We start from the raw sequence: 26,143 nt of genomic DNA on the forward strand, positions 1-26,143 counted from the left end.
GTCATCGCGGCACGCGACAAACGCTGAGCAAGCAGGGCGAGGACTCAGCTCAGCCTGCCCAGGGCCCCTTAGGACACGATGCCCTGTCTCCATCTTGTCTCCCCGCTGCACCCCAGCATCCCAGGCTGAGGGGGGCCGAGGGCCGGCCGGGCTCAGAAAACCACGTCTAGGAGCTGCAGTATTAAACTGCTTCTGGGGGTGGGGGACAACCTCCGGAAAGTCCTCACGGGACTGCGTAAGAAACGCCTTCCCCCTTCGTCAAAGCCAGGCCCGGGCACGCTGCGCGCAGCTGCTCCGCGGGCACGGCCCCGTTCCCCCCCGCAGCAGGCCCGGGAACGCCGGCCGCCTCGCGGAGGGCGGGACGCTCCGGCGCAGCACCGCCCCGGGCCGGCGGGCTCCGCGCAGCCGCCGTGCGGGCAGGGCGCGCCCCGCCGCCGGTGGGCCGGGCCGGGCCGGGCCGGGCGGCGGCAGCGCGGCTGCCAAAGCGGAGTCAGCGCGGGCGAGGCGTCGGGTATGGCTCCGCCAGCGACGGGCGGGATCCCGCCGACTTCTCCCTCGCTGGGCCCGACGGCTGCCTGGCTGGGCAACCGCTCCGCTCTCGGTGGGTCGCTGTGGCCTCGGTCCTTCGCCGCGGGTGGGAGCTCTGTCGGAGGGGAAGCTTCAAGCCGGGACCCCCGGCCCGCTCCCCGCTCGGCGGCCCCTGAGCCTCCCGGCGGGCTCCCGCCGCCGGCTGTGACCTCGGCGGGGAGTGCGAGCTGCCGGCCGCGCCGGCCTCCCCCGCCGCTCGGGCGCCTTGGCTGACCCCGCCGCTTCTCCCCCGGGAGGCTCCCCCTTCCCCCCGCCGCCGCGGGGCCGAAGCGTTGGAGTGCCCGCGCCGCGGCCCGCTGGAGAGCCGCGGGACTGCGGCACGTCCCCGCTCCGCCCTGGCCCCTGGGCATCCCGGGCGGAGCGAGCGGGAGGAGGTCGAGGCTCCACGCTGGCAGCGGCTGAAGTTTCTCCCGCCTGCCGGCGGAGCGCGGCCGCCGTCGGTGGCGGCGCTGAGGGGGCGCTCGGGGCGGGAGCGGGGGCTCCGGGGTCCCGCTCGGGCGGGCTGGGAGAACCGCTGCGGTCTGCCTTCCCCGTGCGAGCGCCTTCAGCGGTAAAGCGGCTCCGAATGTCGCGACGGTCCCCGCCCCGGACTGTTAACTTAGTCGGGTATGGCCATGAGTTGCGGGAAAAAAGAAGGAAAGAAAAAAAACAAAGAAACCCTTACGAGCTGTACAGGCTCGAGTCTGGTAACTCCTCCGTAGTTGCTTTCACTTGAAGCAGGAGTCGGATGGCTCGCAAGATAGAAATGCGTCCAAGAATTGCTTCTCCTTCACTGTCTGTTGTGAGATTAAACTTGGCTTAGCGTTTCGGTTTTGGAAGTTCAGTTGACTGCAACCCTTGAGATCTCTGAAGAACGCTCGCACACGTAGAAGCGCCAGAGGAAGTTAGTTTTAAATGACATTTTCTTTGTTTACGTCTAACCCCAAATGTTGTGGTACTAGTAATCTCAAAGTGAAACTGACTTTGTCGCTTTTCTAGTCTGAAGTGGTTTTTTGTGTGTTGTCTGTGCTTCTCAAACGTTTTAAGCTGATGCTTATTTTTATGGGGTGTCATTTTTCAACTTGATCAGCTTTATTACCTTGGGCTGGTATGACATTGATGAGTGTACCAGCTTGTTTGAGAGTAAACTTTAAACTTAGTGGAAATGGTTAACATAGGCATACTTACTAACATAAAATTAAGCAATAAATGTTTCTAGTCTTTCTATACTTACTTTTGTACATCTGTAATTATTGCTTGGTGCAGGCCAGCTTGGTCAGAAAGGATTGAGATGCCTACTGCCTACTATTTGTTTTCTGGAAGCAGGAGGAATGGAAGGCTTGTCATCCAGTGCATCCTTGCCTTCAAGAGACTGGAAAGAAAGAAGTACTGCTCGATACAACTGGGGGTAGTAAAATAGTGCTGAAGATACTAGCATTATCAGTCCTTTTTTTTCCCGCAGATAATTGATTTCACTGAAAAAGTTTAAGCATCTTGAATTTCAAATTTGTGTTGGCTGGTAGCTAGTGCTCTCCAAGGCCCCAATTCTTATTTTTTTTCAGGTTTTGTGTGCAGAGGTAGGAGGAGGAGAGGAATTGTGGATTTTTCTTCTTGATCGTGACCATCTTTTTTTTTTTTTCCTCTCCTCTTTTCTCAGTTGCTTTAGTGTAAAATATCTTAACAGATAAAAAATTTTTGCTCTTTGATGATTGTTACTTTCGCATATTACTACATGTTTCTACATGTCGAGATTATTACACAATTTACCTACTACGGGCATCTTGAAGAGAATGTAAACAGATGTTTTAGTAAACCAAAGGATGCGTATACATAGGCTTATAGGGACTGTTTACAAATGGTTATAATTGGGAATCCTTTCTTTGAGCTTTAAGGAAGTTATGCTGGAGGACTGTTAGTATGCCATGTGCATTGGTGGGATTTAATAACAATAGCAGTAATTTAGTATACCTAGATGAGTAGGATTGTACTTATGAAAGCTAAAAGTTGGCAAGTCTGGCAGGAAATGTGAAAGCTATGAAAGAATTTTCTCCTTCCTCTGAGTTTGCCATATCCTTTCTGTCAGTTTGTCTGCTGTATCTTCACACAGCAGATATACTGGTTTTGGTTAAAATTGATTTTTGACTTATGTAAACTACTGTGGATGTTAGTTGTATAAATGCATTGATATGATGTGTTTGGTAGCATTGATTTAAGGCAGCTCGCTAGATGCTGCTTACCCTTGTAAATTTACCTTTGATATGGAATACTTCTAAATATCTGGTGTGCCCAGGAAGGATTTATTTTTTTTTAAAACAGCCAAACTGGTGAAGTGTGCATTATTAAACACATATGGTAGCTGCATGCAGTGCATATTTTATTTGAAAACTGAAATTTGAGGAAAAGTTTTCTCTGTATATGTTTCTGCAGCATTATCAACTGCATATTGTGTCACACACAAGGAATGGACTGAGTCTCTGTTACTGCCCTTCATATTGCAATTTTTCCCTTTCTCAACAGGACAAAACTGCTCTAGATATTCTTCATTGTTTTTCCCATTGAATTCTTAATAATGTCAGATGCCTTCATGGTGTGATTGTTTGGACTGACTGAGTGTCTGACAAGATGATTTATTAGGTTTGGTCTTCCTTTTTGGTTCCTAACAAGCTCTATCTGGGAGTGTAGAAATTGCAATGGTTTAAAATTATTGAGGGTTACATGCATTATACAGTAATGCTTTTAGCTATAGTTTGTTTGCTGTTAATAGGACCTATCTTTACATAGGACGTATCTCCTCTCTGAATTCCCACCCCATCCCTAGGCTTTCAGGGAAGCCTGCCTAAAACTTTTGCAGACAACTTACTGAAAGTGTTGATGGGGCATGTAATTCAGAAAAGGATAGGGATTAGGAAAGAACTCAACAGGGCAGAGACTTACCTCTGAGTAGAAAGCTTTTTCCAGACCTACTGCAAAATTTGCACACAGTCACAATTTTCGTGGTGACTTCAGTGAGCCAAAGACTTGATCTCTAATTTAAGGACTCCTAGCAGGCTCCAGCTTGAGATACTATGAAAGACTTGCAGTTTTATGGTTTTGAATACAATGTTGGGTAGTAAGGATGCTGTTATTCAGGAAGGTCATGCCTGAGACTTGCTGCATGCATCTTCCTATTTGAGTTTGCAATCAGGTGCAGTTAGAACAAGCTTTAAGGAAACACGGTTGATACTTCTGCTCACTTTTTTGAGGTAACTGCTTTTGACAAATCTGATGAAGGTTTTGAGATCTGTTCTTGACAGCAAACCTTAAACAACCTTGCTTAACTTCTAAGGCAATTGGCAGTACTGTTACTAGTCAGTATGTTCTTTCGTCATGTGGCTTCCTTTTTCTCATCAGACTTCCTGCTTATTTCACTTCTGGTTGTAGGTTCTGATTACTACAAGGAAGCTAGAAGTTAAGTGGAATTCACAAACTTGTTGAATGTTCCTCTTTGATGATAGGTGTTTTTCCTTTGTTACTCAGTTTATTAATATTCCCCAAAGTACAATTTCCTTGAACAATAGATGAAGCAAATGGTAGGCAATAGGTTTTCTTCACTTAAGAGTTTTTTTCCTGTAGAAAATAAACTTTTTTTTTAACCTGTTCTTTGCTGCCTTTTCTAGTTTGCCTGGTCTCTTTTGTAGCTACCATCTTACTAATAAGGCAGAGAAGCCCAAACATTTCCTAAATATCTTTTATGTGTGTCTGTTTTTGACAGTGATATATTTTGACTTGTTACTGAAATTGCTTGTTACTTCATCTGCTTAGTTAGGCAAAGGCAATTTGACTGTGGTGTCTAGAATAGATAAATACTATTTAAATCAGATAACTCTTAAAAAGTATATTTAACTTAAAGTCGCAGAAAACTCCTCTGACTAAATTTAGTATCGTTAAAATAAATAAACCCCAGTATTAAATCAGTACATAATTACCATCAGAGTTTTAAACAAATTCACTGCTAAGCACTTGAATTAAGAATCTAAACAATGAAATTAGACTTTGATAACAGAAACCTCTACTGCAGCTCTAGTAGAATGCTTTATTTTATACCTAAATAAGTTGAGTGTACTGAATGAAAGTAAATAGCTGGTTTAGAGCTTCTTTCTTTTGAGAAAATATCTGTCACTTCTGAAGTGCCAAGGGACATAACCAGGCTGTTTTTTGGCAATTAATTTCACTAAAACTCCATTACCTTAGTAAGTTTTTAAAAATAAAGTCAGTTTTCTTAAATTGTTGCTAGTGAGGTATTTAGCATGTATTTTGGAAATTGAGCTAATAAACAAGTTTTTTTTATTTTTATGCCTGAATGTAAAAGTGTGTAATTGAAAATCAAAAAAGTTTTAATTTATATGATACTTAAAATGAATGCTTTAAATCAAAGTGTACATCCATCCACCTGAGATGTCCGGCCCGGAGGCAGCAAGTGTCATTATAGTTTAATGCAGTTCAAAGCATACTTCCTCTAGAGCCAGGAGAGGGTGAAGCACTAGGTATGATCATCAGGTGCCTTTTCCTTGCAGGGTGCACTGAGGTCACAGCTGCCTGACCATTCCTCCTTGTGGCATTGCCAGCTTAAGCAGTCCTTTGATTATGCCCTTTAAACGGTGTGTAGGTCCACATGGTGAATTGAACTAGAAGTGATCCAGGTATGAAAGAAAGAAAAAGGGGGGGGGGGGGACCCAACCCCCAACAACCAACCAAACCAACCCCCCCATTCCCCTCAAAGAACCAACAAAGCACCCAAACAAACCATATTTTGTCTAAATTATTTTTAACCTTAAGTGATTGCTCTTTTTCCACAGATGGGTGAACTGATGCATAAGCTCATGTTGCTAATGAGACATGTTTTCCAGCTGTGTTTAGCTGAGATGTTTGAGCAAATCATGTGCCATATCTGAATATTTCATTTGTCTTGTACTTAAATAGGTTGTACATTGATCGTGTTTAATTTCTTTAAATTTAATTAACATTAAGGCCAACAATAGTTTGTGTATTGTGAGGTTGATAGCTACATTTCATTTTTGTGCCTGAAAGCAGGAAATATGATCATGTAACTCCTTGAACTTCATGGAGAAGAAGATAGTGAATATGTATGTACTTATTTTAGCAGGTAGATTCCTAGAACAATCAAATTTATAAAATGTAAACAACGTTCTTTAAACGGCATGCCATAAGAAATAAATGGCATGGGCGTAATGGGCAAAATCCGGAGTAACCAAATAGGATTCTTTATCAGTAGAGCAGAGAGAAGATTACATCATTGTTCATCGGCTACTTTCTGTAAATTAAATAATGCAAAAACTACTTGAATGTGCTTGAAGTAATCAGCTAGATGTAGATTTTGCTTAAGTTTAGTATAGGAGATTTAGAAAAATAAATATAATGCATTAGTTTAATGATGAGTTTTATATTACTTACATAACAACTAAACAGGTTTGATCTTTGTTACAAAAAGGATTTATATTTCAAGAATCTGAGTTCTTTAAGCAATATTAAATATTTCTAGAGTTTTCTCATATGCTTTATGAAAAGTTTGAGAATTGTCTGTTTAGATCAATACTAAAGGCAAAGCTTTGAGTTAACTGGGGCTCATGTTGGGGAGGTCGTAGTGATCATGCCAAGTATGAAATTGGTTCAAGTACATGCAGCTAAAACCAAGGAAAGTAATTCTGTGACTCAGTGCAAGCAGAATCTGATATTGTGGTAGTAGATACTAAAGGAGGAATTGTTCTGACCCTCCATTTGCAGTGAGAAAGAAAGTAAGTGTGGAGGGCAAGCTGCTACCTTCACAAGATCTTTAGCCATGCTTGGCAGATAGTTGTCTAGGTACAGTTAATCCTGTTTTTTGACAGTGGGATGAAGTGGGATGACTGCTTTAAGGTGCTCCCATCTTTTCTGTAAGTTTATAAAACCTTAAGGGGAAAGAAAGTTTGTTACAGAGCAATACCTTTGCTTACAAGGTCTGCTCCAGTTTCATTCTTATCATAGCCTTCAAGACATTGTAGTCTTGGAATATTTTCGTGGTCAAACATTATTTTACCAATATGGAGGGAATACAGTGTTTAACTAGAATGTTAATAGATATGTCAAGGCTGTGTAAAAATTGCAGTTTAATGAAGAATGAAATATTTTTTTCATTAGTGTGCTAATTTTTTTCATTATGTATTCTGTTCCCTAAAGGTGCTGTAAAATTTTCTTGAGCCATTGCTGAGATAGAGGAAAGCTATCTTTGTGTCAGAGTAGTAATGATTAGAACCAGTGTAAAAGACCTGTCTGAGGTTGACTGTCCTTATATTTTACTTTTCTAGGTAAGGATTAAGTAAGGGCAGGCAATATTCAATACCTAACATACTCATTTTTAAGCAAATGAGTACATGGGATCTGAGTTAGTAGTATGAATGCAATATGGGATCTACAGCTTAAACATAACGTTAAACATGCTGAATATTGCTCCTAAATCTTTTTATTTAGATCGCATCTTCAAGTAATTTTGATATGTAAACTGCTATACAATGACAGGTATATAAAAATGCAAGGACAGCAAAACACTGAAGCAAATGAATTTCTATATGAATTGACTTGAGTGAAGGAAGATTGCCATGGTCTGAACTTGTCATTAAAAACCATTGTGAAGCAACATCATACATCATGAGAATATGGTAGACTTAACAGTCTGTTAATAAGCATAATATGCCTCTGGGGAGGAGGAATAGGGAACGTACAATGAATGATGTAGCTATGACTTGGGACATAAAATTTATTGCTCATTAGCTAAGCAAGCCTTGTGTTTGCATGATGTTGTAACTGCTGAGGCTTTTGAGGGCAGATTTCCTGATATGTGTAGGGTGTTTAATGAAAGCTGAGTGCTTTGCTCTGCTTATAATGTTACACAACACCAAGTATTTGATCCAGCTAATTAATTTCTTCTGGAATGTTTTTGGGTTGCAAGGTATTTGTCTTATTGCTAGTTGAATTTTAATGAGAGAATTAGATTTTTAGGTATCTAAGGACAAGTGAAGAAAAATCAAGTAGGCTTATCTATATAGGCTGGTATATTGGAGTATCTATGTTTGTTAATGCATTTTAAAATGGAAAAAAATACTTCTAAGTATATTTTCTTGCCTAGTTCAAAAGCTCTTTAAATCTCAATCCAATTAGTGGACTAATCTGTGCTACAGAGTATTTAGTTGATAAATTATGAGTTTTTCAACATCCTTCTGTCAGGAAAAAAGGTGCCAGTATAGGCACAGTTCTGGCATTTTCCTTTTTTTTTTTTTCCTTTTAACTCATACAGGTTGCATCTGTCCTCTGGGAACGTGTCTAATTGTCAGATTGTAGCTGATGAGGGTTACTTATTGGTGTGTCATATGGCAGTCTACCACCAGAAGTACTAAACTAAATCATAAAACAAATTATGTAGGTAGAAAAAGACAACAAAGAAACACAAACCATGGTTCTTACCATGTAAGCATTTACAGGTGTTATATATTAGGTAGGCTGGGAATATCAACCTGAGTAGTTTCTGATGGTCTGCTTTTTTTGGAGGGTGGGGATAGTATTTAGTGATTGCTCAGCAATGGTTTATCCTTCTAAAAATGCAGTGTAGCTCTGTTGCTGGAGTTGCTTGTGAACTTGAGGTTGGCTCAGGTTTATATAATTTTTTTTTCTTGTTTGCTGTTAACATTTAATAGTATTTGGGATCCATTTTCCCAGTTCCTTTGTTTTCTTCTGTTGTTTGTATACAGCTTTGTGAATCGGCTTTGTATTTTAAATTGTATGTATGTTTTCAGTGGCTGTGTCAAGCTGATGGGGTTCCAGGTTGATGATTTAAAAATAATTATGTAGGACATGATACTTCTTTTTTTTTACACATAATTAATCATCCTGCCCTTATTTTTGGAGCATACTCTTGAGACTATGGCTCCATGTTACTACAATTACTTTGGGAAAGCTTGTTCTAGATGTATTTGTCTATCCTTACTCATGGTTGCTTATTCCCCCACTTCAGCTTACTCAGTCTCTTGATTGTCTGGATAGAGCAGTTTGCCAAACCACAGGTTATACTGATTCAGTAAAATGACTGCTTAAAAACTGCAGACTTCTTGAGGCATTTTTTCTTAAACCCTGGTCATCTCTGTAATCCAGTTTAAAACTGCTTTCAGGAGCACAACGAGGGGGGTAGCAGAGGACTGGAGGGGAAGGGACAGCTTAAGCTGCTTTGCCTCTGGAGAAATTGTAATGAACCACAACTTGGAGGAGAGTCTGAAGCATGGGCCTTCAGCCATGTCATAAGGCCCACTTGCTCTCTAGGTTTGAAGTGGGAATTACCTCCATGGTTACGGAGAAAATACTAAGAGGTGTTATTTGTTTGTGATGTATACTGTCGAAGTTGGATTTCTTAGATTCTGAGATGTTCCAGTCATCAAAATAATACTTCTCTGGTGTGATGACTCTTCTCCTCCCTGGGAAGTAAATTAAGCTACTTTGTGTGATTAAGTGGGGGACTTTTTAGCTTTGCTACCTGGTGAGTTAGCAAATATTTAAAAAAAAAATTATAACTATTTTATTTTGGTATATTAAAACATGAATTGTAAAGTCTTAGAAAGCAAATAAATTGTATGTAAGATCAACTTTCTCAGTTATATGATTGCGTCTATTACCCTTTCCTGACTTTTGTTTCTTTGTACTGTAAAACAATTGCAGCTGTAAAGTGTTACATTGTGTGTATTGTTCAATTGTCCTACTTGGGCATAAGTTAAAGCTTCTAAATGTTACTTATGTAGTAAGTTCTGCATACAATTATCTGTAGAATTGCTGGCCTCTCTTAAAAGTGAATAGCTTTCTCTTTTGGTTTTGGGAGCGAGCTAGATCATCTGACTTTGTCTAAAGCAAACATCCTGAGATTTTGTTTTAACATTTAGCCTCATGATCTAGTCAGTTTGTTTGTTTGCATTTCTTTCCATTTTTCTGCATTTCTACTATCGTCTAGAAAATTAGTTTAAGAGAAATGCTTGACATCTTTTTTTCTTTTTGCTGGTTGGGGTTTTGTCAGTTGTTGTTTCAAAGAAGTTCCAGTGTTTTTTCACTTTGAGCAAGTTGTGTATTACTTACTACTGAACTGACAATTCAAGGCTGTCCTGAAAAATTTGGAAGTACTTTAAAAATAAAAGGTTTAGTGTTTTGATTTAAAGAAAACTAAGGTAAATATCTATCTGCAGTTTTAAAAATCTTCTTGGCTATCTGTCACCTTACTGGTATTTTTCAAATACAATTTAGTTACACAGCCAATGCAGTAGAGGTGTTTGTGGAATAAGGGTCTTTTGGCAATTTTCTGGAGGCTTCCATTATTTTATTTTTTTTAAAGGGAGAGATTTGATTGTTCTAGACATTACTGTTGTGAAAGTGTCACGTAAGTGGTTTCCTGATGAGTCTTCACTCCTTCAACCAGTTTGATTAATGAAACGATTGTGAATTGCCTTGTCCATTTTAACAAGTAGGTGGCAAATATCTTGAAACAGTGTTAGATTTTTTTTTTATTGGTTGTCTTTGTTGTATTCTTTCCTACTCCAAAAAATTGCTTTCAGCTGAAGTAGAGGACAAGAATAGAGGGTAGAAATGCAGGAATATTCTTGCATGTTGGAAGAGTAATATTTAAATCTTTATTATATGGGGTGGGGAATGTGTATAAACCTAGAGGTTCTAAAGGAATTTTGAGTATGCAAATGTGTATTTTTGGATTTAGCTGAATAGTTGAACTTTTGTACTTTTATATTTGATACATGTGAAGGTACTGAGATTTTAATTTATCTGTGTGTATTGGCCATAAAAGTGGGCAAATACTGGAACATGTTGCCCAGAAATGTTGTGGAATGTCCATCCTTCAAATGGAGCTCACCTGAGCAACCTGATCTAATCAGAGCTGCCTTTAGCAGTGTTCGGACTAAGGAACTTCAGAGGTCACTTCTAATGCAAATATTCTGTAATTTTGGTAGTTCAAAAGCCTAATCTATAACATGGAATATACATCTGTTAAATTCAGAGCTTAATTGAAAAAATGCTTAATTGTGGGTATAGAGTTAATGTGTGCCTATGCTGTAACTTAAATTCTTTCCAAACAAAAAGAAAAGCCTCTTTCCCATCTTGTTTCAAGTTTAAATACAAAATGATTTCCAAATCTTAAACAAGCAAAGAATGAGCCCACCTTATGCTGATGAGTAGAGGGTAAATGTTCTTTCTTTTGTGCCGTGAAATCCTGCTGTAAAGAAAAAAATCAGTGCTTTTTCTCTTACACTTTAACTTTTTCTTTGCAAGGGCCAATACCAAATCCTGTACTTACTCTCAGATTACAGAAGGATTCGTGGTTTTTTTTAGCAATTTTGCATGAATTTAGGACTGGAGGAATGGTATGGCATTTTCCTCACTGATGGAAACAAGGAGCAATGATGGTGGTATTCTGTGCAATATGCAAACCCTTGAGATTACAAGCCTATCAGGCCAGAATATTGTTTGTTCTTCACTGTTATGTTGAAGAAATATCATGTGGGTTTTTTGTATGTTAGATGTTTTGTAATCGTTTTATGAAGAGGGAATATCTACTGTTACGGGTGCGAGTTCTCAGGCAGTAGAGTGTGTGTTTCCCGCTCAAGTTATCGCAGAAGGTATATCACATTTGATACTATGGGGATTTGGTCATGCTTGTACTTTTCTGAATGCTTTGAAGTGATTTACCGTGTATAGTAATAACTGTGTTTGTTCATTTACATAGATAATGGAGAGTTTGTCCAGGTTTTGTCAAGCTATGGCTTACAGACAACTACTTCGACAACTAAAACTGCTGGCAATGATGGCAAGGCTGAACACCTAGAGTATATTGCCTTTGCATTGGTTCCTGTTTTCTTCATCATGGGTCTCTTGGGGATCCTCATCTGTCATGTCCTTAAGAAAAAAGGATATCGTTGCACAACAGAGGCCGAACAAGTAGAAGAAGAAAACCTTGATGAAAAAATAGGTAATCAAGTCTAATAAACAGCTTCCTATTTCTATACATTGCAACTATTATGGAATAACTTATTGTGTGACTTCTGTCACTTCTGTCTCTATTTGACATCAAAACAATATTAAGAAAAATATTTTTATTACCACTATATGTCTGTTGGGTTTTGATCTTTGCCAGTCAAAACTACGAGTGTGCCAATTTCCCATGCAAGTCCTCTAACGAAGGATCAAAGTGTCCAGCCTACTTTTTTGCAACTATAGACTGCAGCCCAAGTCACCAGATTGCTTTTCTGCATTCCACATGCTGTTAGCAACAAAGTGTTGTTATACATAGTTCTATCTGAGGAGTGACAAAAAGCTGTTGTTTAAGCCTAAAATCTTAGGTTTATGTTTAGCAATCTTAATTGGTTCCTGTTGTGCTGTCATTCTTGCTATAAAACTGAACCCTTGGACTGACTGTCTACATTCTGTTTTATGTAATGTGTGCTGCTTATAACTTTTTCTTAGATACCTTTGTTTTTGTTCTAATGTTTGTTTGCGCTCTTGTTTTTATGGTTCCTTATTCCCATCTACTCGAAAAAAACCACCCCAAAACCAAGGAAAGAGTGTTACCGCTTGGGAAGGGCTGTAGTAACCCAGTATGGCGTTTGGCTAAGTAAATACAAGTGGCAAGTCACTTGTAAATACTTTGGGCCTCTTCCTTTCTCCCAGTTAATTACTGTCAGTAGGTTCATAGTAAGGGGAAATTACAGTGGCAGTGTGGTAAGGGTAGAGCCATGTGGTGCAGTGATGATGTGTCAGTATGTTCTTAAGCAGTTACTGCCTGGGGCGTGCACACAGTGAGTGGGATTATCTGATCTGTTAGTTTGTCTGAGTGGTGACAGCAAGGTGAGTGGTAATGAAAGGGGGACAACTTTTAGGTCTTAGTTTGGGGAAGTAGCTGTGTCTAAGTTGCATTGCGAAGTCACAGTTACTAGGATGAAGATGAAGTGTGGGTACAGAGATGGGGAAGCCCCTAATTTACTACTTAGAGACAAATTTAGGGTCTTACCTATAAATTTGCCTCAATCTTGTTATTTTTTTTATAAAGCTAGTCATAACAATCATTAGGGAAGGGCAGAAGTCTGCTCTTCATTGTTCTATTTCTCTTCCTGATCTTTCTCTGCCTTCTGAGGTTATTCTGGGGAAGCTTCCGGTATTGTTAATGGGTGTAATCAATTCCAAAAGTATTAAGTATAGTCATGAGGTTTCTTTCTTAAATCCCTTGCTCCTGGAGTCATATGAGAATTCTTTTAAATTAAAAAAATCAAATGTTATGTCCTTGTAGATGTGGTGAAAAGCTTAAATTGAATCCCTCTTATACTAGAAGCTGATAATGCCTATTTTAAAATAGTGACTTGAGACAGTTTAATGATTTTTTTTGGTGTGATCTTTTTTCCTCCCTACTGTTAGGATTAGAAATAATGCTCTGTTGTTTGTCTTCTTGCTAGCTAGAGAAGGAATTTTCATGTATGCTTGTGAAAATACTGAGTTTATTCAAGTTTTAGATGAATATGTTAGAGCTGATGTGTAGATTTCATAAACTTGTGTTTGTGTTTTTTTCCTGAATAAGGACTAAAAAGTCTTAACCTAAGCTTTCCCTCCAAATTGACAACAGATCTTGTCTTATTTTTATGTAACTTCTGGTGTGTGTTTGTTTTTGTTTTGGCTTGATTTTCTTTGTTTTTACTTTGTTTTAAAATAACTCGATTCTTGACTGGGAAGGTCAAGATACTGACAACATTTATTTCCTTGCACAGAAATGAATGAAACTATACATGAGAATAGCGACACTGTGGGACAAATTGTTAACTACATTATGAAAAATGAAGGTATAGTATTGTAATACTGAAGTTATGAGCCTTTTTGTTGGTGTTCTATAAGAAGTATGTTTTTTCAGATATTCTGAAGTATGGTATATTCATGTGTTTTCATTTAATAACCATTTTGTACATGCTTAACTCTTTGAGATTGCTTTCAGAAGGCAATAACTTCAAACAAAATAGGGAAGTTTTTTGCTTACCTGAAAATTATTTTGTATGGTAAGTTTGGTGCACGCATTTCTTGATGTTTTAACGATTTGGTTGGTTGATTTTTTTGGTTCATCCTTTTTGTTTTGTTTGTAAAGTAAAAGCTCAAGGTTGCTTTCTTAATGGCAACGTTTAAAGCATGTGAAACTTTTATGTTTTGACCAGATTAAACTTTTTGTCTTGAAATGATTCCTGCAGCTGTTGCCTGATGAAAGGTTTGTGCATAACTGAGACAATAGGGTAGACTAGCACTAATGTTGAATTTTGGACATGGTATCTTCATGCGCTGTGTGCACAGAGTAAAGGATAAAGAAGAAGATACGACTGAAAAAAAACCAAAAATCACAGTTAAGCAGCCCATGGAATGCTTGGTTAGTTCAGAATGTGTTTGCCCAGTAGAAGAAACATTTAGGAGACTGCTTGTTTTTATAGTACAAGGACCTTTACCCTTTTAATTTTACATTTGTATAAATCAAAGTTCTCCTAAGCATTGAACTGGCTTTGAGTTACTTCTGAATCAAGACTAGTTCTCTGGAAAAGTTGTATTTTTGTGTTGGTTTGTGGTTTTTTTGTTTTGGTGTTGGGGGGAGGGGTAGTGGGGGGGAGGGGTTGTTTGGTTGGTCGGTTTGGTTTTTCCTTAATAACTGTTAGGGCTTTAAGCTTGTGTATTTTTCCTCAAGGGTGGGATTAGGTACCCCATGTGTTTTTTAGAATATGTGAGCAATCGGTAGTTCTTGGCTGATAACTAATTTGCATTCTGTAGCGCTCACTTAAACTGTTGTTTTTAATCTGAAGTTGCTTTATACATGTGAGGTGATGACACTGGTGAAATGGATGTTTTAAAATTTTCAGAGATCTTTTTATATGGCTTGTATTGGGGCAGAGCTTTGGGTGCAATATGAACTGTAATTTTACTAGCTCATGTTAAGAAAATCCTGTAGAATTATATTAAATTTTTTTTACATCATGTTCTCTCATGTCTTTTTGGACATATATATAATGCAATCATCTTTCTTTTAGATGAAATTTCTTTGTGGACCTTTGATTTTGCTGTTTTTTCTAAAGTTAGAGCTGTACACTTTTGAAGAGTTTTATTTATTCTCATTGCAGCAAATGCTGATGTGTTAAAGGCTATGGTAGCAGATAGCAGTGTCTTTGAACCTGAAAGGTAATTACATATCTTTTTAATGCATGTTTCCTGGGGCAACTGAAAATGTACCCTTTCAAAGGATTTTATCTCCTGAGCACTTTTAAGACTATATCACTTCTTTGAGTTACCAGCTAAGAGGATAATACTTTGTTTTCTTTGTGGTGTCTCTGCGTCACTAAATTTTAATGTATGCCCTGGTTAGTAACTGGATTTTCTGGTTATGTGTTCTAGGCATGTGATGCGGATTTATTGCTTTTTGGGCTAAAGATTTACGGAGGCTGCAAATACTTGTTTACTTTAGGGTGAAGTTACTTACAAGTTGGCTTAGTCCAAAGCTACTCTGACTTGAAAGAACAGAAGCAGCACTTGCTTCATTTGGATGGATGCTAACTTAAACCAGACATCTCTTTCTATGTCTCCTTCTGGTTTACTTTTTTCTTTCTAATTGTAGTAATACACATCAGTTGACTGACCCCTTATTTATTTCACTCTATACCTATTTAGAGAATTATGTAGGGAAAGTAGTTCAGCCCTTGAGTTGCAGATGCATTATTTGTGTGAAAGTACTTGTATCTGTACATATGTACCTTTAAACTATATCTGTACTACTCTAAATACTCTTCATATGTAATCCTGTGTTCATATCCAGGGCAGAGAAGATGAACCTTCAAGTAGTACTGTGTCACTAATAAAAGAAGTGGGAGTATAGTTTTAGCAAAACAAAGAGTTCAGTATGCAACTGTTTATCACCTGCTTTAACAGTGAGTGGCTTGGTTTTTGAAGAAAAAAATTGAACTTGCAAAACGAGTTCTCAAGTATAGGACTTATTTTTAAACTTCTATGGTGCAGCAGAAATATTTTTTTGAATTTTAACTCAATGTTTTTGCGTAGGCATGTGTGATGTTATTTTGGGAGTTTTAGACTATTGTTTCAGTGGTGAATTAAAATACAAAAAGTAAGGGAAAAATGATTGTTTGCTCTTACATCCTTTCTGACAGATACTCCTAAAGCTTTAGTAACTCAAGTGCAAATTTCTTTGTAAGTTTGGTGCACTATGAAATGCTTCCTAATGATAGGAATAGTAATGGCTAAGTAAAATCTTGCACTTCTGCCATGTAAAGCCATTAGTTCCTGTCTTTGCTTCAGATGTTGAACAGATTTCCCTTAATAGCATTCTTTATTTGAAGACCATTAAATGTCTCCTGTCAATATTTTTGTTTTGAAAATAAGCATCCAAGTAACTCCAGTCTTTTATGGCATGTTTTATTCCTTTAACTTGTTCTTTCTGTTATCCTTTGGAGTCTCTTCAGTTTGTTAGTATTTTTCTTGAAATAACACTTCTAAAACTGGATGGAACGATCAGCTGAAGTGTGATTAATGCTAAGTGATGTAACTTTAGGTTCACAGGTTATACTCCTGTTATTTCCACTGTGAAATTTGTCCTTTTTAAGCAACAACATCATGATGATTCATGTTCAGCTTGTGATCTTCACCTTCTTTTTCTGAAGAATGATCATCTGGCTAGTTGCTTTTTAATTTGGGTTTGTAAAGCACTGAAATTTATGTTGTCCTTACTGCAATACATCCAGTATTTTTCATGAGACTTATGTATGTGTGAATGTGTCTTTCACACACATGCTCTCTTCTGATCATCCTAATTTCTCATCTTGTCTTCTACAGTTACTATGACTGACCCAAAGTTTATGGGTACTTTAGCTATTCTTCTATTCCATTACCCAAGGAACTGTTTAAAATACTGAATATCATCAGGACCAGAATAACAACATTTAGTATGTCTTTCCAGCTTCATAGTAAGCTGCTGATATATAACTTTCTGGTATGTCTTTGGTTTTTTTGTTGGGGTTTTTGTGTTTTGTTTTTTTTTTTTTTTTTAAAGCAAGGCGTGCTACCTTATGCAACAGTAATTTTGCTTTTAATGCACTGAGCTCTAGCTTGCTTTAGGAGAATGTATTGCAAGACACTGTCAAAATTTATGCTGAAGTCCAAAAAAGTACGTCTTCAGTTTTCTATCTATGCTATCTGCTTTTCTGTCTTAGAAGCAAATTAGATTGATTTGATTAGATATTCTCAATAGATGCCTTTTCATGGTTGTACTGCTTTTTCTTTCTTTCTAGGTACTTTAAAAAAATGTTTTTCTGAAGTTTAAGCTGAATGATCTGTTGATTCCTCTCCTCTTCATGGTAGACATTTTAGTTTTGCCTCTTTGCAATATTGTGGGACTATGCTTTTCTGTGAGTTTTTAGAGATACTGTAGCAATTCTGAAATACTTCCTGCAGTTCTCCAAGTGTGAATTTCATCAGCTAATTAGATGTCTTCTTCAGTATAAGTTCATGTAACTTGTTCTCTTCTATTTTAGCCTGTTTTTTTTTTATTTCCTTGCTCTTTGTGTTAGTTACCTTAACCACATGACTGCACTTGAATTAATTCATGGAAATTATTTTAACTGCAAAAATATGATATTGGAGGGAACCTTAAACCAGACATCCTCTCAAATAAATGGTCCCTGAAAAAACTAGCTATTAGCTAGACATAACTGAAGGTTATCCTTTTTTTTCCTTTTTTAAGAAACAGGATTTTATAGTAGACATTAAATTTCCTTTATACTTTTTGCTACAGCCCTTTATCTCCTACCTCTCCTGGGAGTCCAACGAGTCCAGGGTCTCCTTTGTCACCTGGTGCTATTCCGTTTAAACACAGCTGCAAAGGCCATCACTTCCATACTGTTGGAGGAGTAGTAGAAAAGGATGTTTGTACTCGTTGTAGCCACAAACGATGGCACCTTATAAAGCCAGCTCACAAATCTAAAGAGCACAGAAGAAGTCGTCTTGGAGAAGTCACAGTCCTTTCTGTGGGAAGGTAAGACTTAGGTCGTTTTATTGTATACTTTTCTTAGGGATGCTACAGTGGCCCATGTTGGATCAGATATGCATTGATTCTACTCTGTTTATAGCATCAGTGTGTTTTTTTTTTTGTAACCTTGTTACTATTGGACTGAAGTTATTTCTGGAAGAAGTAAAAGTGATTTTTTTGGGGTGTGTTCTTGTTTTGGGTTTTTTTTTGAACTATGTTAATACATGGGGATTTCCTATGGGTATAAAGCTATTGCTGTATTGATACTGTCTAAAAAGAAACAAGGATTGCACACTAATAAATTCCTCTGTTTCTGAATTTGATATTTCTCACATAAGTGTGTGCTATAGAAACCACTTCATTCTGTTTCATTATTTTTAATTCCTAGCTTATGTTGTAGTTGTCTCAGAAAATTACTGTTCTAAGAAGTAGTATGCAATTTGTGGATTCTGCTTTAAAACACAGTTCCCTGAGAAAGTGTGATGCAGCAGTAGTGAGTGTTAAAAGGTAACAGGAAGGAAGATTGCTCTGAAGGGAAGCTGGGTCCGTGTGGGTGTCTGCTCTGATGTCTGGGTCTTGGGACCTGAAAACGTGCTCCTGTTCATACACTGGCTACTGAGAACGCTCTGTCTAATCTCTGGGGAAATACAACTGAATCTTCCTTTGTTTACCTCAGGTTTAGAGTCACAAAAGTGGAGCACAAGTCAAATTCCAAAGAACGGAAAAGCTTAATGTCTGTTACTGGCGTGGAGAGTGTCAATGGCGATACGCCTGCCACGCCTGCGAAACAGGAAGGGAGCGAAGCACCTGCCACGCCTGTGAAACAGGAGATGCACGAGAGGAGAAGCTCAGAGTAAACGGTAGGTATCAAACATTGGGAACTCACATTGAAAGTGGTATGTTGTGGAATAAGGGAAGGTAATCAGTAAGGAGAAACGCAGTTGAAAATGTATCAGTTCTGTGTGAAAACTCATCTTTCAATTTCAAAAGTTTCTACAGAAGTCTGCAAAAATTATATTTGACCACTCAGTTAATGATAAATTGGTAAAGGCTAAATAATCTACCGTATTCTGATCTAATTGTTTATTTAGACTTTGTAATTAGAGTACATGTTGAAATAAAAATTACTCTGTGGAGGTGGCATCACTGGTCCAGGAAATAAAACATCTGCATATTAATTTTTGGCAATAAATGATGGTTCAGATTTGGTGGCAATGTGCTTATTACCCAAAAGAAACAAATCCTGCTGACAGCTGCATCACTGGAATAACTACAGTGCTGCTTCCTTATGCTTGCTGTCCTGTACTGTGTGCTTGTATAAGTGACTGCTTACTAGATAGTTTTCTGATAGATCAGTGAAGCTTTGGCTAATAAGAATGGAGACACATGAAAATGCTTGTATTGCAGGGATCTAGGGTAGGTTACTAAGCCAGGAGGATAGGGTTTTCTTGTGAGTCATTAAACTCAGTGAACCGCTTGAGGTACCCCATTAAGCATGTCAAAAATGTGTCTGGTGTGGTTTTGAAATGCACCCTTGACTAATTTTTGTCTTAACAGTTAAGAATGTCAGGGGAAAAAACCCCTGTAATTTAATATGGTTTGCTTCTAACTGATGACAGGCCAATTGATAATCTGAAGGGGAAAGGTGATTTTACACAAATGTGATTCAAAATACAGACCTTGACCCTTGGGGAAGAAAGGAGTCCTGGGGTGACAAAATAAAGGCACTGGATTTGAAGTAAGTGAACAAAGGGCACAGTGCCAAACTCTCTGTATGCTGAGAGAGGATGAAGTCATGTTGTGTCAGCTCAGTCCAGTTTCAAACTCTTAGTAACTGCAAATATGAGGGAAATGCACAAGTGGTAATTTGGCATGTTTGAAAATGTAACAAGACCTCAGATTCCTCAAGTTTCTTGAGGTGAAATTCTGAAAAGCCAAGGTGCAAGATGTGGCCTTTTATTTGTTGTTTATTCATTAAGAAAACATTCTGTAATTGTATCAATTTAGAATGGAAAACAAGGTAGAGAGCTGGTATACAATGGGATACTTCTCCCAACTTTTATTGGCAGCACAGGCGACTGTTGAACTAAGCAGAGTGTGTTTGTCTGGACTCTGTGCCTCATCATTATATTATACCCAATTTTTGGAAACCTTGCCATAGAGGAAGAAAGACTTGGAGATGTGGGATGCTTCCAAATGTTTAAAAAGCTCTGAAGGGTAATGAAGTAAATTGTTCTTTTTGCTGAGTGGGTAAGAAGGTAAATAGTAGGCTAATTTGCAAGGAGGTGGTGTTCAGGTTTCAAAAATTAAGAAGTTGGAATAAGGTGTCATATCTTCATTGCTGGACATTTGTAAGACATTTGGACAAATGCTTGTCAAAGCCAGTGTAAATACAGCTGGCCTTGCATTGGAGGTTGTTGGTAGACTGTAAGGATGGTTGGGTTTTTTTGTTTTGCTTTTTGTTCTGTGGCAAATCATAGCTTTCTAGTGGCTGCTGTCTCACTGCTGCTCTGTAATCTGTGAAGAATCTACAGATTTCAGTGAAAGACAAACTTCACTCTTTTCTGATTGAGAATTATCCTGGTGCTCAGGGTTTTTTTGTTGGTGTGGTTTCTTTTTCCTTTCTTCTCTTTTTAAAAATTAGTATTAGCTAAATGTAATAGGAGATAACCTCTTCCTTCACTGGCTGCATTAGCATTTTTATGCCCAGCTAATTGTTTTGTTACTCCTGTGGCTATCTCTTTTTTTTTCTTTTCTGTAGCTCTAATGGTAGCATGGTCAGACTGTTTGTAATACGATTTTTGACTTAAAGGCAGGCTAGTTATCTTCTCTTTAAGCATTAGAAATAGAGAAAAGGGCATATATAAAAATGAAGTTAATTCCAGTGCACTTAGATTTAAAAAAAAAAGTGATCTTTTGAAATACTCTCAAAATGTTTTGTAGTCCAGTTTTCGTTCTAATTTGTTCTTTCCTCTCCTAAATAAGAAAGCTATTCCTTGTAATTACCTAAAAGTTGTTCTCTAAATTTAAACCATTACTACTTTAATCTAAAAATAAGCTCTTCTCTAGAGAGATATGATTGTATAGCTATAAAAAAATAATTAAATGTCCATCTATGGCAGCTTTTTATTGTAGGACCTCCCTTAGGATTAAAGTATTGCCCTTTCTGAAAACAACTGCTCTAATAGCAGAGAAATGGCTCTGTGGAATCTCTTGTAAAGGTCTCTTCAGTCCAACAGAACTATTTTGTAAATCATCTGGGAAACTAGCCAGGCCCGTTTGATATGCACTACAAAAAATAAACAGCTCTTGCTTGAAAGACTGGTACTGTTCTCTAGCATGGTTCTAGATCAGTTTTTGTCCACTGTCATGAAAAGCTGTTCACATATAAACAGGTAGTAGTTAGACCTTTACTTCAGTTACTTATTTCAGGCTTCTAATAAATTGTTATAGCTTAATCTACTGAAACTGAACAGGTAAGCAGCATTAAGACTTGTGTGCCTCCAGCCAATAAATTTATGATAAAAAGCATATAGTTTTGGAGAATTTGGCTCAGATCTTCAGATGCAGAGGAAGAAGGCAGACACCTATGTGTGTTTACTGCCAGAAAAGGTTTGTTCTGGCATTTGGAGGCAGTAGATTTGTGTCTTGTGGCCTGACATTAACCAGTTACTGAGTTTCTGTATGAGATGGAATTACTGAGGTGGACAGTACCTGAATGATGTAATATTGCTGGTTGCTTGTGTTCACTGCTACTCTTGAGTTCAGGGTTGTTTTTTTTTTTTCCCCCTAAGCTGACATGTTCTTAGTATTTTCTTGAAGTGACCTCTACAGTGTTTCAGCTTATACTAGTGTCTTGCTGGCTGCATCATTTGAAGTTGTAGCATGTCTTCTCCATGTCTCAAACATCCATGTTCTCAGCACACTCCATTTCATCAGTTAAGTTTATTTAAAACTATGTGCTCTTGCACATCCATTTTAAGGTAGTGGGTAAAGAAAACTTAGGTACTGGTGCACTGAAGCTACGCAACATTTTCCATTCCTAGTATCCTTTTCAAAGTTGTGTGTGTTTTGCACTGTGATGTGATTTGTCAGTTTGTCCATGTGTTTGTCCATCCTTTCATGAGTACCAGCTGAATTTTTAGTTCTTCTCCTTTAGGATTTCACATGCTAAACTTGCAATGGACAGCAACCACTTCATGCGATTGTGGCATTTTTTTTCCATTTCAGAGCATCTGCTTACTTTTTAATTGGTGTGTTCATCCTAAAACTATTTTTGCTGTTTAGGCTTATTTTTAGAATTGTTTTCCTCTTCTTGCAGGTGGAACTTCTAGAAGAAGCTTGTCTGCTAGCACTTTGGAGAAAACTGAAAACTCCCAAGAGATGCATACTATTTAAGGAAATATATTTATGGCACTGTAGCATTTTACAAGTTCGGTGATGGCATCTATGCAAGGTTAAACACTTAATGGTTCTTCACCAGTAAAATCAGTAAGATTTAGACAGAAATACTGTTGAGCTGTGTGGACCTCGTACCAAATGTTGGGCTTCATCTTGGAAAGAAAAAATGCATATAAGTTTTTGGACAGGAAAGGTAAAAGCCTTATCAAATAATCTTAATTTTTTTGTACTTAAGCATTTTTAATGGGCTTAATATTACAGGTAATATGATTACCCTGTGGATAAACTGTGTTCATCCCTTTGGTCCATCTGGATTTTTCTCCTCTGTTCTTCCCCTCCAGAATTGACAAGTGTTTGCTGAAGATAAAAGCCAGCCTTTGGAAGATGACAATATTCTTTTAATCCTACTGCTAGTAGCCAAGCAAAACATACAAGGAAATAATTAATATTAGCCAAAATCTGCATGTGTGCCTTTAGTACATAAGCCCTCAGACTCTGTGAAGGGTATTGCACAGTACAGAGTGGTTCAGCTATATGCAGATGTTAAATTGTTGTCTTTCTCTCCTCTACCTCCCCTTTACTACTTAACATAGGCTGAAGAGCACCTTTTTCTATGCAGTTGGGTGAGCTCCTGGGAAGGTTACTTTCCTCAAGGCCACTTGTCCTCCCGTTTTCTTGTAACTACTCACTTGTATTTGAAGAATGCCTAATAGTTTTGCCTTTCTCTTTTGTTTTACCCACAGGTGTTCCTTATTAAGCTAAGGCAACATATTTCAACCATTAGATAAGGATATGGAATATTTGGCATTAAAAATTTATGGAGTATATACTAAAGTACTTCAGAGTGGCTTTATTGGACTGAGGGTAGCTGTTTTCATTGGCACCAAAATCTTAAGCCAGTGTCACTCCTTTCATATGTTAACTATGACTTACTGCTGAAAATACCAGTGATGGTTTTGTGATGTTAATTCTTTGTGTCTACTTATGATCTCTGTTTTGTCCTGTTACTTGTTTCAGGGAGGGAAATCTTTGCAATACTTCAGCAAACTTGGCTGTGTAATAGAAACTGAAAAATAACATTTGTTCTGAGTGCCTAAGAATATAAGCTCTAATGTAATGCATTGTAGTAGAGATTGCACTATATTCTGAGAACTGTAAAGTAACTTACTCTGCCTTATGAACTCAATGAAAATCAGTTTGTTTGGGAATTGATTTGTTTTAAATGAATACTTTCAATCCTTTTAGTCCAAGTGCTATAAACTGTGTTTCTCCTTCAGATCTGAGAATCAGGTTTCTTCATCAGTTTATGCAGTGTTAACAATCAATATGTACAAAGATAAAAACTAATCTTCTTGCTTATGTATTAGATACTCCCACATCATGTAAGGAAACATCCCAAGTTTATTTCACTCTTGCTGAAAATATGTGCTGCTGCTGGTCTTCTTTCTACTTGTATCCACGAGATACTGACTAGACCTATCAATACATACTTTTTGCTGATGCTGTATTTAAAAAAAAAAAAAAGCCCCCCCACCCCCCAAGTTCTGAAAAGAATAAATGTTTTATTGTTCCTTTTAAAATGGATATTTTTAGAGATAATTGACCATCCTTGAGAACCCAAAATAACTGTTTGGCCAGGACTGGAACATCAGTGTTTAGCATCCCTGTTCCCATTAACTTAAACCTCTTTAATCTCTTCAATATTTAAGTATAACATAAACACCAAGCTGACCTTACAGGCATACACTTAATATTCTTGAATTTTTTCTTCTTCAAGCTTTGATTATTTGTATGAAGAGCTAATGTTTCTAGAAGAATTTATTTAGTATTGCTTATAGTAGTTAGCTTTCAGTTTCCAAGAGACTGAGAGCTATGAGTATAAAACCTTACTGGAAAAAGGGAGTATTGGGCAAAACCAAGCAGTTTCAAATAATTTTCAGAAAGGAGATACACAGTTATAGACTCCTGAAAGCTTAAAAAAAAAAAAGTGGGGGGTGGGGGTGTATTTTGATATTACAGTGTTTTGATACATGATGGGTTAGTACTGCAAGTAAATTTGCCAAAAGTATGGAAAAGAGTTTAAACAGAAATATGTATTTTTTTACTTAATTTAAAAGTAGTTTCTATTTTGATTCCATTGGAAATATGTAGAATAAAAGAAATGAAAACGTGTTGGATATGTAAAACATTGTTTACCTGTATAAAATACTCACGTAAGGTATTATAAGACCTGATATGTGCAAGAATTTAATTTGTGCATTGCTACTTCAATAAGAGGATTTAGAAACTGCCTGTTTCATTGCATTTAACACTACACTCTGCTGTTTTGTAGGGGTATGGATATTGCCATGTTAGTTTGCCTTTCTTAAATTTGCATATCAGATGTATTTTTAACAAAATAGTTTATATACAACTTTTGTACTACCAAGCAGTAAATAAAAAATATTGATTCTTAAGCTTGTTTGTGACTTTCTTAAGCCTGTGTCCATTATGTGAAATGTAACCTTTACACAGTCTTAATGTATAATGCAATCTCTTTGCATCTTAAGTTTTTGTTTATGGAGGTAGTGAGAAGGTTAGGTTCTTGTGTGATGTACTTCAGAGCAGTTTTATTTTCTTGAGAAAGGACAATTGCAAATACTACTAGTTCCATATTTTTATATGGGAAAGAAGAAAATCTGTTCTTTAATCCAAACTGGTATCTGGTTAAGATTAAAGACCTTTTACCTTTAAAGTATCAAGACTTTTAACCTTTATTATATTTGGCATTGAGCTTTTAAAAAATACACATTATTCTCAATTTCTTTCATGAGGTATGGAACAAAAAATTAAAAATGACAGGAAGCTCTATGCAGTTGCTTCCTCTCAGCTTGTGTTGCTCTGTGATACTACAATGCTTAATTTGTTGTAAGACGTTCTCACAGATTACTATGATCTGTAAATGGCATTAAAAATGGGTTTTGCTGTATTAATAGTGTGAAGGAGGCTCAAAGCAAGTTGTTGTGGCTAGCTGCGTTGTAATTATCAGTGTACTGTCCTGTTTTCATTTTTTTTGTTCTTTATTTCAGTGTTCCTAGCTGTATCACACAAGGTCTATTTTGAGGTCTGTATTTGAATTTTGTTTATATACAGCTGTGGTTTGTATTCAGAATAAAAAAAAAATCTGGGCCTTAATTTTCAAAGAAAAGACATTGCTGATTGTGGTGAAGCTTCTGGAAATTGAACATGCTTTGTGATTCTCATTTTCAGGGATTTTTTTGTGTGTGTTCCTTTTGTCTTCTACGTAACAAAACCTGAGAGTAATATATTATACTACTACTTCTTCCCTTAGCATGTTTTCCCCCTGCTCCCTTTTCCTTGAGTTTCTAATGCTTTCAGTAACAATTTCAGGTTATATTGAAGTTAAAACTGAATGCAAATATAACCATATCAACAAACTTTGATGCCAGAAAAGATAAGGATAGAAGATTGTAATTTTGTGTAATACAGTTTTTATTAGATAATATGTGCATATATTGAAATACAAGAGGATTGCTGTATTAAAGTTTGAGAAATTCTATTATAACTGGACTGACGTAGAGAAGTCTTCAAGAGAAATGTGAAGATTTTTTTCCAGGCAGAATTTTTTTCTTTTACTTCTGTTATTTTTCCCCAATACAGACGCTTTATTTTTTTTAGTAGAGCACTATGCCAAAATTCAGGATCCTGCTTCATGCTGCTGTAGCAAAATGGATGAGGGAGCTACTTCTACCTCTAATAAAACCTGATTTTACTTGTAAAGAGCACAGAGCACATGTGCAATCTATTCTTGAAACATGGTAAGGATTAAAGCATTTATCTTTTCTTATTTCTGAATCTCTATAAACAACCTGAGTTGAAAAGCATGCCATAGTGTACTTGGTAGCTCATTGCCATTTTCTTTCTGAACTGTTTCCCTATTTATCACAGGTACAGAAATCTTGACAAAATTGGCACCTTATATGATCCCTGTACTCACAAGTGTTTGTGTGTCACTTGTGGAAAGACAGTGTTATTTCAGCCAGCTGGTCTAGTTTT

At 37.6% G+C, this 26,143-nt stretch overlaps 1 protein-coding gene across 3 annotated transcripts; it reads left to right on the forward strand.

Moving 5' to 3' along the window:
* The first annotated feature begins 425 nt into the window (after nucleotides 1-425).
* Nucleotides 426-24,543, forward strand: RELL1 (RELT like 1). 3 transcript variants are annotated; one of them, XR_011326129.1, is made up of 8 exons: nucleotides 427-601; nucleotides 11,366-11,608; nucleotides 13,395-13,466; nucleotides 14,775-14,832; nucleotides 17,453-17,692; nucleotides 18,363-18,550; nucleotides 22,008-22,280; nucleotides 22,831-24,543. XR_011326129.1 is itself a non-coding variant. In XM_069792010.1 (7 exons), the coding sequence occupies exons 1-6, from the start codon at nucleotides 514-516 to the stop codon at nucleotides 18,541-18,543; spliced, it is 882 nt and encodes a 293-aa protein (XP_069648111.1). In that variant the 5' UTR covers nucleotides 426-513; the 3' UTR covers nucleotides 18,544-18,582; nucleotides 22,008-24,543. The 3 variants fall into 3 exon arrangements, 2 of the variants coding, with proteins under 2 accessions (XP_069648111.1, XP_069648104.1); XM_069792010.1 differs by having other exon boundaries at nucleotides 426-601; nucleotides 18,363-18,582; nucleotides 22,008-24,543; XM_069792003.1 differs by having other exon boundaries at nucleotides 22,008-24,543.
* The last annotated feature ends 1,600 nt before the right edge of the window (nucleotides 24,544-26,143 follow it).

The sequence above is a fragment of the Haliaeetus albicilla genome, chromosome 1 (assembly GCF_947461875.1).
Source record: "Haliaeetus albicilla chromosome 1, bHalAlb1.1, whole genome shotgun sequence".
Lineage (NCBI taxonomy): Eukaryota > Metazoa > Chordata > Aves > Accipitriformes > Accipitridae > Haliaeetus > Haliaeetus albicilla.